General features: G+C 39.3%; 2 protein-coding genes across 2 annotated transcripts in view; one reads left to right on the forward strand and one right to left on the reverse strand.

Moving 5' to 3' along the window:
- Positions 1-274: 274 nt before the first annotated feature.
- ZNF830 (zinc finger protein 830) lies at positions 275-11,863 on the forward strand. The gene is made up of 10 exons (XM_005517369.3): positions 275-409; positions 522-621; positions 1,645-1,765; positions 2,309-2,342; positions 3,606-3,817; positions 4,167-4,257; positions 4,924-4,987; positions 7,984-8,064; positions 9,384-9,460; positions 11,205-11,863. The coding sequence occupies exons 1-10, from the start codon at positions 288-290 to the stop codon at positions 11,386-11,388; spliced, it is 1,086 nt and encodes a 361-aa protein (XP_005517426.1). The 5' UTR covers positions 275-287; the 3' UTR covers positions 11,389-11,863.
- The window catches only part of LOC102109397 (poly(rC)-binding protein 3-like), a 505,286-nt gene continuing 497,855 nt past the window's right edge, over positions 6,812-14,242 (reverse strand). The window contains exon 17 of the mRNA XM_088065654.1: positions 6,812-8,955. Coding sequence (XP_087921780.1) covers positions 8,895-8,955 — 61 coding nt within the window. The 3' untranslated portion in view covers positions 6,812-8,894. The remainder of the gene's footprint in view (positions 8,956-14,242) is intronic.

The raw sequence follows: 14,242 nt of genomic DNA on the forward strand, positions 1-14,242 counted from the left end.
GTATGGGATGTAATGTGTATTGGTTTTTACTTATTTGGGTGGTTTGGCGTGAGGAGTGGGATACGTTTCAGGCAGTTTATTCAGAGACGTGTCCCACAGCTGGACTGCTGTGTCTATCGAGCCCTGTCGGTGCTCCAAAGGCTTGTCTAGGGAACATCCCGCGGAAGGTGACGAAGGACACAGATCCATCCCTCCTCCTTCCCGCCCCGCGCTCCCTTCCCGGCGCGCTCCCGGCGGCGTCACGGCGCGCGCCGGTCCCGCCCTTGCGCCTCGCGCGCCGGGGGAAGATGGCGGCGGCCGGGGCGGGCGCGGGGCGGAAGCAGGTGCGGCAGGAGGAGCTGCGGCGCCTCATGAGGGAGAAGCAGCGCCAGAACGCGGGCAAGAAGCGCATCGACTCGCCCTTCGCCAAATATCCTCGGCACCGCGCTCCCTAGAGCTCGGCGGGGAGGGAGGGAGGCTGGGAGGGAGTGAGGGAGAGGGGTCCGCGCCCCGCACGGTGCTTCCCTTAACGCGTCCGACACGTACAACAGCCTGGGGCACCTGAGCTGCTCCCTGTGCAACGCGCCCGTCAAGGGAGAGCTGCTGTGGCAGACCCACGTCCTGGGCAAGCAGCACCGGGAGGTGAGCGGCGGTGCGGAGGGCGCGGGTCTCGGCCGGCCTTTGTTGTTCGGGAGCACCGGGACAGCAGCTGGGAAGGGGAGGGACTGGGGACAGGCCGCACCGCCCGAACGGGGGCCTGGGCTTCGCTGCTCCTGTCTCTGCGGCAGTGGGAGCAGCGGATGAGGGTGGGAACCGGCCTGGCTGTTCCGTCTGGGTTCTGTTCTTTTAGAGCCTATGCGGGACTTGAAATACCAGCCCCTTAAAAAGGGGGTCCCGAGTCTTTCAGGGGTCCGCTCCTCAGGTGAAGCAGCTCCCACCTTAGCGACAGCTTTTGGCTGTCACTTGTCTGCAGCTCGGACTTGGACCCCCCTGCCTCCCCGGGCTTGCTTGGGGACCTGTGAGCTGTCACCTGTGACATCTTATGCGGGGTTAAGCAAATACACTTTTTTTTCTTTGTAATTCAGCAGTAAAGATGAAGAACTTGTAAAGCAAGTCAGGGAGTTTATAACGTAGATTCGACCCAATTTTTTTTAATCCTTTTAAGTTCTGCTGCTACTTCTTAGCAAAAACTGAAAGGCTATGTTTAATTTTACAAGTACTCGGGGAAAGACCAAAGGAGTGGAAGGGTTCCAGTTCATTGCCTGCATTCAGACTAGGTGACTAGCGAGGCAGGGTGATGTCTTTCATGCTGTTAAAGTGCCATGTTTTAATTTTAAATACTTAGTATTCCAGGACCATAGAAAAAAATCTAGCCTTCCTGCTCTTTTCTCCAGTGCCTTACTGCTGTCAGTGTTACTGCTCTTAGTCTTTTCTTTCTTACTGGTACAGCCTTCCTTGTGTGAGTGTCAGTTTCTTTTCCTCCATGTCACATCGTTCCAGAGACTGGCAGAAACACTGGTCTTTGTTTTGGTATCTGTTTCAGTGATCTTGTTCTAGAGAGAGGTATTAGCTCATTTTGATGAGCTGTTGTAAAAGCTCTGTATTTTAAGCTGCAATCCAGAAGTTACCACTAGTAACATGTCCTGAATTTTTATTTCTTTACAGAGAGTTGCAGAATTAAAAGGCACAAAGCAGACGGCCACTGGCTCAGCTGCTGGCACATCGTCTCAACCTGTCAAGAGAAAAACAGTTGAGACAGAAAATACAGACCTAAAGAGAGTAAAAGGTAATGAGCGAGAAATACTTGCCAGAATCCATCCGTTTTATGTCTTGTTTTTGGTTTGGTTTGTTTTGTTGCTGTGGAAGTGAGTATGAATAAACCAGACTGTTGAGTTAATGTCAGCCTGTTGCTGCTGAAAAGGGAAAAAACTTGCTTGCTCTTTCACTTTGAGTTCTGTGTCAGGAGAAAACTGTGCTTTTGGAAATTTACCTGGTTTTCTTCTGGGTTATTGGGTTAAATTAGGTCACAGAACTGTGGGCTTGGCCCAATCAGATCAACGAGCAGTGTAAATTAAGCAGTAGGAGTACTTGCCTAGAAGTGGTGTTATTCCTTTTCAGTGGGATCAAGTCACTGGTTTTCTTCAAACCATGCACCAAAGTTCTTGCCAAAGGAAAGACAGTTAATTTTTTCCCTTGGTGCTACCAGACACGTAAATATATGAGATATTTAAACACATATGCATTTGGGTACTTGGTGCTATCATAGAATTCTTAGGGATGTTTCTTTAAAAGTGTGGATTTTAAGAAATTACTCTTGGCTGTTGAACAGGTACAGACGCAAAGCCTCACACATCTTCATCGGGGTAAGTAGATCTTGTTATTACATATGAATTTTTTTCTAACTACCAGTGGCTGTATTCTTGCCCAGCTCCTCCTCGTCTCTGCTTCCTAGACAAGGGCAAAGGTTCAGAGAGCCAGCAGATCCCTGCTTCTGCCCGTTTTCTAACGGACTTGTATATTCCTGAACATGGCAGCATCTTCCTGGGCAGAGATAATTGTGTCAACTCTTAAGGCCCTCTGAGAAAACAGGAATTCTTTTACTGTCGCTGACAGACTTTAAAGGATTGACGTGTGGTGCTGTTACACATCTTGAACATAACTAGATTGCAGCATATACTCTAATAATGCTGACATCCTACAGAAGAGGTGGCGGTCTGAAATAAGCACAAATTTTGAACATATAATCAAATTGTATTTATTAACAAAAACTACTAACAAATGACAGATCTTCATTAGGATGGTTTTTGTCACCTAAAATTCATGTAGGTGCACATGCTGCCATTGAACCTGTACAAATACAGGACTGCATTTGACTTCAAGGAGTTGGGTTAAGCATCTCAAGTACCCCTAAAAATTTCTGATGGTATTCAGTCATCTTTGCAGGGATGGCAAATGTCAGGTGACACCTGTGGGTCTCCTCTACACTTCACAGGATAAATTACTATCTTGCGTAGGTATTGTGTGCTGTTTCCTCGTGGGAACTTGTGTTTGTGTTAATTAATAAATCAACACTTGAGAGGTTTGTCCTTTTTGAACTTGTTGGTATGATTAGTTTAAAATATAACATGAAAGAATGTTATAGAAATGTTATATGAAAGAAAATGTTATATGAAAGAAAGGCTTGCAGGCTGCAGCTATTCCAGAAAATCTTTGTTTTCTAATTGCTGAGCCTGCGTGGCCGTTCTAAATTGCAGCCCTGGACAGCAGCAGGTACCAAAATAAGTAGCAAATTATGTAGCAGATGGAAAAACAATTACTTTAACCACCATTCCAATTTGTTACGGGTTATTTTTATTAATGTTTCTGATAGTGAATATGCAAATAGGAAAACAGATGTAACAAAAGTGTTTCTAGAATTAACCTGGGCATTTCTGGGGAGCTTAAAATGAGAGCCCCAAGTGTGTGCTGCCTTCAGACAGTGGCTGTGTTGGCACCTGTGCAGTTCAGGGAGGGCATTGCTCAGTATCTCACAGCCTGTATTGCTCACAGAGGGACTGGGCTGCTGGTGCTGGACTGGAGGCATTGGTGTGAAGTTTCAAACAGTTGTGTTGTGGGCTTTTTACCAGGCTGCCAGCAGATTTTTTTGATGAAGCACAGCAAGACAGCGCCAGTGTACAGCTTTCCAAGGGCCCAGGTCCCAGTTTATTGTCAGGGAATTATGATGACGAAGATGATGATGAAGAGGAGGAACAAGAACAATCAAACAAATCTTCTGTTGTGCATAAAACTGAAATTCCACCTCCAACTCAAGAAGTAATAGCTAATTCTCTGCCTGCAGGTATTGCTGACTGAAATAGTAAGTGATTCTGTAAGGAGAACCTGTGATTTAACTGATAATGAAAGGTTTTTATTTTTCTAATTATTGCCATGAGGTGATGGGTAATTAGGTGATGGTGAGGGTGTGTAATACTGGAAGCAGAGATAAACTAGCAAAGACTCTTCTGTTGTTGTGTGGTGGTTGCTTATTGATTTTATGTTCTAGTTGTTTGAGGCCAGGGGAAGTAACATCTGGCTGTTCTTCCCTTGAATCAGTAAGGTACTAACTGAAATTCCTGTCTAGTGTAGGAATTTTAGAAAGTGCCTGAACAGCTGTTCTTTTTGTCACAGACTTCTGTCCTTTTCTATAGACTTTTTTGACACCAAAACTCCAGCTGCTCCTATAGTTTCCCATTCAGGATCCATACAGAAAGCAGAGATACAAGAGAAGGTAGTTGAAAGGTAAGCAGTCAAATCAAATATTAATAGTCTTAGGAATTGTAAATAAACATTACTCTTCCAGGAAATAGAGACTGTGATCACTTACAAATCTTAAATTATTGTTAGATCTAGAATAGTTTGCATATATGTCAGCCTCAGGCATTGTTTCAGACAGGTATCTTGCACCCTAGGGACAGGAGAAGAGATGGAGCAATGTCATACAGAATCTATTTGACTTCTCTTTGCGAATTGTAACACAGGATATTGTGGGAGCTTAATAACAACCACTGCTTTCCACTGTTCAAAGGAAACTGCTTGTTCTGTAGTAATGGTTTAGATCACTTGAGCACTCCTTTAGACAGTGCTTTAGTCTTTTAGAAGTAGCAACTGTGCTGTTTCAGTGTTTGGGCGTTCAGCACACTGGAAAGGATAGTTTAAGAAGCATAAACTACAGCTTTTGTTTTATCAGTGAAATTTAAACCTTTCTGTACAGTTCCTTCAAAGTGAGGAAAGACCAAGCTGAAGGAGGTTTTGATGGTTGTAGATAAAACTAAGGGCTCAAAAAATTTGCTGTGTTTCTGTGTACTTACACAGAGGATTATGAATTTCATTCTTGACTGTTTTTAACTCTGCAATAAAGCAGATTGTAAAATGTTAACTTGGTCTAATAGTAATCAAATATTTCAGGAAAGAAAACACTGCTGAAGCTTTGCCAGAAGGTTTCTTTGATGATCCTGAAGTGGATGCAAAAGTAAGTGATCTACTGGTTTTATGCTACTGGATTTATTTCTGCCAGTTGTAATGATTTTCTGAGTAGTAAGGATGCTTTTCCAGGTAACCAGTCATACTGGAATATAAGCAAATGACTGAACTATTTAGACTAGAATAGACTGTTTCAGTTGGAAGTGACCTATAATAATCATCTAGTCCAACTGCCTGAAAACTTCAGGGCTAAACAGAAGCTAAAACTTGTTATCAAGGGCATTGTCCAAATGCCTTTGGGCATTGGCCACCTCTCCAGGAAACCTGTTCCAGTGTTTGCCCCACCCTCTTGGTAAAGAAATACTTCCTGCTGCCCAGTCTGAACCTCCCCTGGTGCAGCTTTAAACATTCATTCTGTGTGAATTAGGAAACATGAAAAAGGATGGAGGTGGGCAGGAAGAGCTTGTTAAAATCATCTCTTGGAAAGTATTTTTGATTATGGCTCCTCTGTGGCTCTTAAAGAAATTTCATTTCTTGGCTGGAATACTAAACTGAGATTTGGACAATCTGCCTTTATTTCTATGAGTCATCCCAGGAAAAGTGGTTCACTTAATTTGTATGTTCAGTTTTGCTTTGGAATTGGGGATATAACAGTTCTATAGTGTCCTTTGTGAGATCCTGCTGAAAAGTGTTGGGTTACTGTGTGACTGACAGGGTGCATCCTATTGGAAGGAAAATAGCTCCATTATGGCACACAATGTCATCTGTGGTACTGGTTACACCACAAGAGTGAACCTGGTCTTCAGCCCTCTTGTCTTTTACCACTTTGGGGGTTTATGATACTCAGAAAAGAAAAGAAATGTGGGTATTCACCTTGTTTCTCAAAAAAATCCCCACAACTAAAAATCTTGAAATTATTATCAAAAATGTTCATGCTTTCTTCAGCTTGCATAGTGCCAAATGATGACCAAAATAAACACTGGTATTTAAAATACAAACATTTTTTGTTTTGTTTTGTAAAATTTGCCACAGATTTGATGGCTTTCTTGCTTTATTCATTGAAATACAGTGCTGTAGGCTTAAGTATTTTTTATTTTCTTTGAGTACATTTCCTTGTTCACAGTGGAAGGCTGCTGGGGTATTTAAATGGCATTGTGAGATGACACACAATGACATCACAAATGACATCTAATTTGGAGACCTTCCAAATAATGCTTTCTCATATTCAGTTAGTCCCACTGGCCCAGCTAACAAGCATAGGTTTTATATTTGCTCTGGCAAGACTCTTTAGGCACTACGCATGTCCATGTGTTGTGAATGAGTTTTCAATAATGATATTTTGATATTTGATATTTTGAATATTGAAATACATAGCTGAAAAAGCCATGCTTTGGCTTTTTGGGTTTGTTTTTGTGGGGTTTTTCATGTCTAATTGAAGTATTAAATTTTTCAAATACTTAGTTCTGTGATAAGCTGGGAATGCAGGAATGCCCATCAGGCAAAGGAGAATCTGCTTATATCTGTAAGGACACTGGTTAGTGACCTTTGTTCTGGTTATTGCCTCCACTGATAAATTTTCAAGTGGTTACTTCTTCCAGTCAGCTCTTCCTTGAATTGCTTGCAGAAGCTCTTCCTTTTAATCAGCCCTTTCTGAGTGTAACTAATACTCAGAGGAAGGAAAATGTTTGTGACATCGCTTACACTGAGGTGGCTGCGGTGCTTCTGTGTTGGAATCATACACAAAATAATTATTTTAAGAATTAACTGGGCATTTGAAAGGGAGATTGTGGGCGTGAAAACTGCTTGTTATTTGCATCAGGTATTTGTAAAGCATATAAATTCTGGATTAGATAAATATTTCAAGAAGAAATAATAACTTTAGTGTTTAAATTTATTGTAAGAAATACAAATAATTATGAATTACAAAAGACAACCACAATGCATAATGACACAGTACATACACATATGATAGAAATAATAACAGAACAGAAAAATGAAATGATGACTATTACTTCCCAGTAGGAGTTTGCTTGGAAGCTTCTAATTTATTCTATGAACTTAATTCATACTACTTGATTTTGTATAGTCACTCAGGAACAAAATGCACCAAACTGTTGTCTTTACTAAGGTGATGACTGACATGTCACCAAAAGAGCAGAATGAATAAAGAGAAAATAAAACTAATGCAAAAAGATGGCATCATGACTTATTATGTTCAAACTGCTTAGTTCTCCTAGCTATGTAATTTCTACCCAGTCCTGAGTCAGGCATAATCTGTCTTCTAAAATACATTATATGCCACATCTTTCAGTCTTCAGTTGTGGAAGTTTCAATTACACAGGTAGACTACCTTGTTTATTTATTTGCATTAAAAGCATAATCTGGCTTTGATTACCTTGGCTGTAAATCTTACACACATTCTTATCACTACTACTTTTTCAGACTTCATCTCTTAGTACTAAATGCCATCTACCACAGAATAAAAAGCTTTGCATGTCGCTAAAATTGGTTTGTAGCTGTACAGTTTTTTCTGTTAGCCAACAGAATCAGACTAGATTTGAAATACAGTCAGGCTACCTAACACCAGCAGACTAGTGACTGAAAAGTTTGATACTTTACGTTATGCCAAAGGCAAACAATTCACTGCTTTTTGGCTTGTGAAATGGCTACTGTATGCAATTGTACAGGCAGCTTGCAGAAGAATTTAATAGTTATCACCTGACACAGTGAAATGACAGACCATCAAACTCACTTTTGTTAATCCAGACATTCGACACCAGCCACTTTTAGTCAATAATTATTCTTTAATGCTGCAGTCACGGATGTTGCTTTAATCCAGGAGTAGAGTCAGATTTTTCTTCTGAAACCATTGTGCAGCTGTACTCTCTCACTCCTCACTCATATCCATTACTTAAACTGAAGTACATCAAGCAGACTTCCCTGATAACACAGCATCATTTTCCCTATTTCTCCTGTCTTTTTTTAGAGTGCCCCAAAGAGTCATTAGACTTAAATTGTTAATTTATAAATTTTCATGTTCGTTAGGTGAGGAAAGTTGATGCTCCAAAGGATCAGATGGACAAAGAATGGGATGAATTTCAAAAGGCAATGCGACAGGTCAACACAGTAAGTAATGGAATCTATATTTATTGATTCTAAATACTATACACAATAAGGAAAACAACAGTTTCATGCAGCTCTGCAGAATGGCTGATACCTGCATTTGTCAGCTGTTTGTTTCAATGCAGTGTGCGGTTAAATGCACTTTATAAATGAGCAAAGGGTTCCTTGTATTTTCCACTTAAAGAAAATTAAGTTAAAAACTTTTAACAAGATCCAGTCATATGTATCTAGTTACAGTTGTTACACTGTATTTTATTTAAATACTATTTAGCTAGCATGTACCTCAGATCAGTGTCCTGAATCCTGTGCTCTACTTTAGCTCTATATTCATATTTTAGCTTTTAAAAACACCACCCATTTGTCTGTCTTTTCAAAAAAGTATCTATAAAGTGTAGGTAACCTGGATTTAATGTTTAATTTAAATGTACTGGAAAAGAACTCCAAAATCTGGGAAAGTGACAAAAGAGTTTGAGACATGTAAATTGGTCACAGTTTTTCTGTACTTCTATTTTTCACTGTTTACCATTGCATGGAAAGTCTTCCTGCAGCAGGTGTTCATCTTCCCTTGTGTACAATATAAAACTGTACTACGGATTTATCTGGTGTTCTCAGTCTTCCCCTAGAGTATTTGCTATCCTTTTAATTATTTTAATTGTAAATAGTTATTCATGTGTTAATTGCTGAGAAAAGTGGTTCAGAAAAATGTATCATTGCTCATTTTAAAGCAGTCAGCACTATAAACAGAGCGAATGTTCATACAAAAGCAGTGGTGGATACATTTTGCTAGCAAAAGCCATTCAGATAATTCTTCAGCTTAGGAGGAATCTTCTCAGTTATGCGTGGACCATTGATTGCATAGCATCTCCCAGACATTCAGATTTGAGAAAGTATATGCTGAAAAAAATAACAGGTTAGAAACACTTCGGGATCTGGTGGGAATATTTAAACAGTATGTTCAATAAGTGGTGTGTATTTAAGTCCCAAGCACTGGGATAGAGCTCCCGTTTCAGCCTCAGACTGTGGGTGTGTGTAGTTTGTTTATGCTCAGTTTCAAATTGTAGTGTATTGAAAATTTCCAAAGATTAACCCCAAAGCAGCCAAACTACTTTTGATTTTAAGAAAAAGCATTTCCATTTCAAATTAAACCAGACTTTTTTTTTTTTTTTTTCCCCTGTATTTGCCCTTGTGAAGATGGGAATATACATAGAGGAGATTGACACTAACTTGAGGTAGAGGGGAGCAGGGGAGGACACAGACATTGTAAAGGAGTGGAAGTGGAATTCAGGATGAAGGTGAATTTTCTCAGCACTTTTCTGGTTTAGATTTCAGAAGCAATAGTGGCAGAAGATGATGAGGAGGGACGACTAGATCGCCAGATTGGAGAAATTGATGAGCAGATGTAAGTAGATCAATTTTTCCTCAAATTCTCTGTTCTCCAGAAGTAATGGATTGCTCTTTGACTAGAGTGATAAAAACCCATTTAATCTGTGATAGTACCTTTCATTAATTATCTGAGTACTTGAAGGACAGACTCCCTCAAATTGCAGAATGATACCTAATAAAGCCATGGATTTTGGTACAAAATTATGAAACTTTCTCCAAAGAGAGGATTTACTGGAATCACTGAAAGTACACAAGTTAAATTCTTGGAACAAACTGTCCCTCTTCCCCTGTCAAATGTCTTAATGTCTTAATCTGTATTTCCCTGGGAATTTTGATTGATGTAGAGTTTATGTGAACATTTTTAAGAAACATTTCCTGTACTGATAATCTCCTGTCCTGTGGCAAAACCTCTTTAATTCCAGTAGAAGTTTACCTAAGGGTTTTGTGGAGTGATGCACTTCATTACATGAAGTATTTTGTTTCATTTTGTTTCCCTGAAATGGTGTGTGTGGTGGTTGGATGGGCATTAGTTTAAACTCAAGTAACCTGAAATACAGCTCAGTGGAACAGTTTGTTACCATTTTTGTGTATCTCAACACACTGATATTAACATTGATAATGGTGATGGGTAGCGACTGAAAAGAAAGAGATGCAACGAAAAGAAGACGCTGGAAATTAAAGTAACACTTCAACCATCTGGGCAGATTTACATGTTGCACATAATCAGTGTATGGTAACAACAGCATTGGGTTCAAACTGAACTTTGCTATTACAGGGATATCTTTTAACAATGTTTGTGTCATTCTGGAGAGGGATTGAGCTAAATCTCCTCTCTTTGAGGATTTATTTTTCTCACTAGCTAAAGCTGCTGTAGTACACAGAACCAAATTCAGAAATTTGTAAAGTATTTCAAGTTTGTTACTGTAATTATTTTTTCCCAAAATAAAAGTCCCAAACAGATTTTTAAAGACTTTTTGTAACTTTTGACTTCCGAGTGTATTCAAATGCAAACTATTTCAAAATAAGTTGAAAATTAAATAAATTCCTTGGCCTTTAAATCTTCAGCTATGACTGCCTGTAAGAATCATACTGATGATATGCCAGGGGAAGCAGGATCCAGATAGTAACCTCTCCATGTTGACCCTGCTGAGCAAGTAAGAACGAAAGGGGCAAAGATGAATTTAAATCAGGCTGGTACTACTTGGCATTTTCAAAAAAATACCCTGTTTAAAATGGCTAGAATAGTTACAAAACACAATTCAAGGACAGAACTTTTTAAGTAAATGGAAACCTGAAACTTTTGGATTGTGTTTACTTAAAATGTTCTGTTACAGCACAGAGGAAGCAGATAAAGCATCTGAACACTTTAATTTTCAGAGACACCACCAAGTTATCAAAATTGGTAATTGATGTGACACCTTTCTCTCATGAAAACCATAAATGGAGCAAAGAATGGTGTTCCTTCTTAAGTAGAAGTGGATATTGGTTCTGTGCTTATTGGAAAATAGTTTGTGATCTTAGAAGTACTGTATTGCATTAAGTACTTGGATTGGATCTCATTGATAGAGAATGGACCTCTCCTCGGTCTGTTTTCACTTGATGAACACTGCACTAGCATCTTCAAAGCTTACTTCTTTTTCATTGACGGGAAGCTGTAAAGCTTCTTTATCCAAAGTTGTAGAAACAAAATCCAGCACTGGAGATGACCAAATTAATGTAGAAAGGCCCCAAATGTTAACAGGTGTTTCACTTTCCAACAGTGAATGCTACCGCCGTGTCGAGCTTCTGCGGAACCGCCAGGATGAGATGAAGGAGAAGTTAAAGGAAGCCATGAGATTAAGAGCGGCACAAGAGAAAGAGGAGGAGGATGTTGGTAGTGAAGATGAAGAAGAACTGCAGGATTTGCTGTCACAAGACTGGCGGGTGAAAGGGGCTTTGTTGTAGCATTTCTGCAACATGGTTGATGCTCTTTTTATCTGTGGTCTTACTTCCATATTAGAAGAGAGATTCTTTTGTTAAATATTTATTTGAAGAGGATTGTGAGGTAAAGAGCCAAGCTTATTAAAAAAAAAAAATTGTATATCTACAGTGGTGTATTACTTGTTGTAAAAACTGTACATTGCAAATGTTTTACAATACTGAATGCATCTTTCCTATTAAAATGACCAGTTTCCTACCAGAAGTATTTTAATGGGATTAATAAATCTTGTAAAGAGTCTCTAGGCCTTTGGAAGCATTAGCTCAGTTTGGTAATTTTGAGACTTGGCTTATTGTCTGTGAAGTGCATAGTCTACAAAGTTTTCCCAGACTGGGGTTTAGGGAAAGGAAAATACTATGCATTTATGTTTTCTTAAAATTTGTAGGTGCCCTTCTGTCCATTGCCCCAGCTACCAATAAAATATGTACATATTTTTTTTCAGGGTCTGTTACAGTTTCTCTGTGTATATAAGGACTTCGTATATAAGGATCAGAAATGCTGATCTATAGCTTCTCCACAGTGTATATATCCTGTGATGTGCCACAGCACTGCTGAATATTTCTCTTTACAGTCTTCTGTTTTGCTTAGTGCAGCCATCATGTAGCATACCTCACATTTCTTGAACCAGAGGGATGAGAACACAGTGGTTACATATCTGCATCACTTAATGAAAGAGTGACAAAATGCCTGAGAAGAAGGTACTACACTGGAAACTGAGAAGGTAAAATAATAGCTGTGAATGCTGAAAATTTTCTTGAAATACTATCTTAGGCACAGAAAGCATCTAAAATTGATTCTGTTCTAATAAACACAGATTAAGTAAAACCAAGAACCAATAAACTTGACAGGACTGGGACATGGAAAGCAGAACAACCTTCGGTAAGTGTCTGGTTTTTTATTTTTTTTTTACTTTTGCAGATCTTCAGATATTTCAGATTTGCTGAGGACATTTTAAAAATAAAAAGGATGTGTGGCTTGATTGATATAAAAAAGTTGTTAAGAACAGGTTAACTTTTTTTTTAATATTCCAGATTTAAAAATAGTGAGATTTTAAAAGGGAGAAAACAAGCTTTGCTCTTATGAAAGCATTCCAGTTACTTGCCTGAGAGATGGTTATCAACCAAGCAATAAAGATTAGAACTAAACTTAGATGTTTGATTTGCCTGTTTTGGGGGAAATATTTGATATGGCAGAAGCCCTTTCCTTATAGTGAGATGCTTTTTTATCACTCCCTGTTTCCATGATCCTTGGGTTCAGCTCTTCCTATTTATAAAGGTGTCAGAATTCAGGCAATGGTCCTTAGTGGTTTATTGCATCCACACACTCCTACTCAGATGTTCTGGCTTACAGCCATTAGTAAGTGTGAGTAGCTGTTGCTGCTAAAATGTTTGATGTGACACTGAAGTCTTACATGAATTGGGACTGTCACTGAGATGGCAATATTCAGAGAGTATTGAAATACAGAGTAAGAGAATATTGAAATCAATAATGTATGTTTGGACAAGTTGGAGAAAACTTACTTGGACCAAAACTGAAATAAAAGGTCTTTGTATAGCATGAAACATTCGAATATCAATGTCTAAGGTGCCTGTCATGCTGCAGTGAAAGATCTCTAGATCCATTTATCCCTGTAAAGAGAACTTCCAGCTGGGAGGGTGGTGCAGTATTAACAGGACAGTCTTTTTCAAAACAAACCAAAACACACTCCGCCAATTTCCCTCTGAGAAAAGCTAAGCTAAGTTTCTAATTGTTCTGTTTATCTTTCCTTTTCACTGACTCCACTCGACAAAGCACACGAGTTTGTTAACACTGAACTTCAGAACCACTCTGCACTTAGCTTAGTATCAGAGAAACAGCTGTAATGAGTGTCAGGTTACACTGAGCATCATGGACATACTTGTTTTGACAGTACAGAAATGCTAATCTCTGAGTCTATAAATTACACTTCTTTTTTGTACATTTTTTTCTGTAACTTTCATCTTGCACATAAATCTGCAAATCATTGTTTCACCTGTGGATGAGTAGGAAATTCACTGAGCATTAAAACAATTCAGCTGTTTTAGTCCAGTTGCCCTCATCTTCAGAGGTATGTTGTGATAAGAAGCTAAAGGCAGTGAGTTTAGTTACAGTGCAGGGGTCTTGAACATTCAAATCTAAAGCAGTGCAGCCCATTGTTACTAGGAATAGATGGCAGTAATAAACACCAGATCACTCATCATTCTACTCATTCTCCTTGCTGAAAGGGTGAAGATGGACCAGACAGGGGGAGTGTGCGTTGCTGGGGAAGTGACAGCATCAATCCCTCTTCGTTGTGTCTTGTTTAGGAGTTGGTGTTCTTTTCCTTGGAGGAATCTCGTGGATCTCCAAATAGTGTTGTATCCAAGGTTTTTACAGCTTACTGCATACAACTGTACCTTTGTTCAGCATTTGAAACAAAGCTTTTAGAGAGCTTTGTGAAGATGATGGGAGTGACTTTGTCCCTTGTGACCACTGACGTGCATGTGCTGTTGTGTCAAGAGGGCAAGAAATCATCCTGCTTTTTAGCAGTGAAATAGCATGGCTATAAGGGAGAAGAGGGAAGCATCCTAACCTCTCATTTAGTAGTCAAGGTAATTTATTAAGGAAAATAATCTGTATCTTAGAAAAACATAGAGATAATTAATTTGTAATCTTAAGTATGTCTTCAGTTTTAGAAAACAATTTTATGTACTTCTGATAAGCTATTCAGCTAGGTTATTGACCAGAGAAGATGATTCTTTTTAAAAAAATGTACTTCCTTAATTTCTTCCTCACTTCTTAATTTCCTTGAATTCTATTTTG

The sequence above is a fragment of the Pseudopodoces humilis genome, chromosome 1, assembly GCF_049639895.1.
Source record: "Pseudopodoces humilis isolate 2021_Gansu_Grassland_sample_001 chromosome 1, ASM4963989v1, whole genome shotgun sequence".
NCBI lineage: Eukaryota > Metazoa > Chordata > Aves > Passeriformes > Paridae > Pseudopodoces > Pseudopodoces humilis.

Bases quoted from the DNA above. Each gene is read 5' to 3' on its own strand.
- ZNF830 (XM_005517369.3), top strand. From the start codon at position 288: ATGGCGGCGGCCGGGGCGGGCGCGGGGCGGAAGCAGGTGCGGCAGGAG. The intron at 622-1,644 runs GTGAGCGGCGGT...ATTTCTTTACAG, and splicing joins TGGGCAAGCAGCACCGGGAG to AGAGTTGCAGAATTAAAAGG. The intron at 1,766-2,308 runs GTAATGAGCGAG...GCTGTTGAACAG, and splicing joins AGACCTAAAGAGAGTAAAAG to GTACAGACGCAAAGCCTCAC.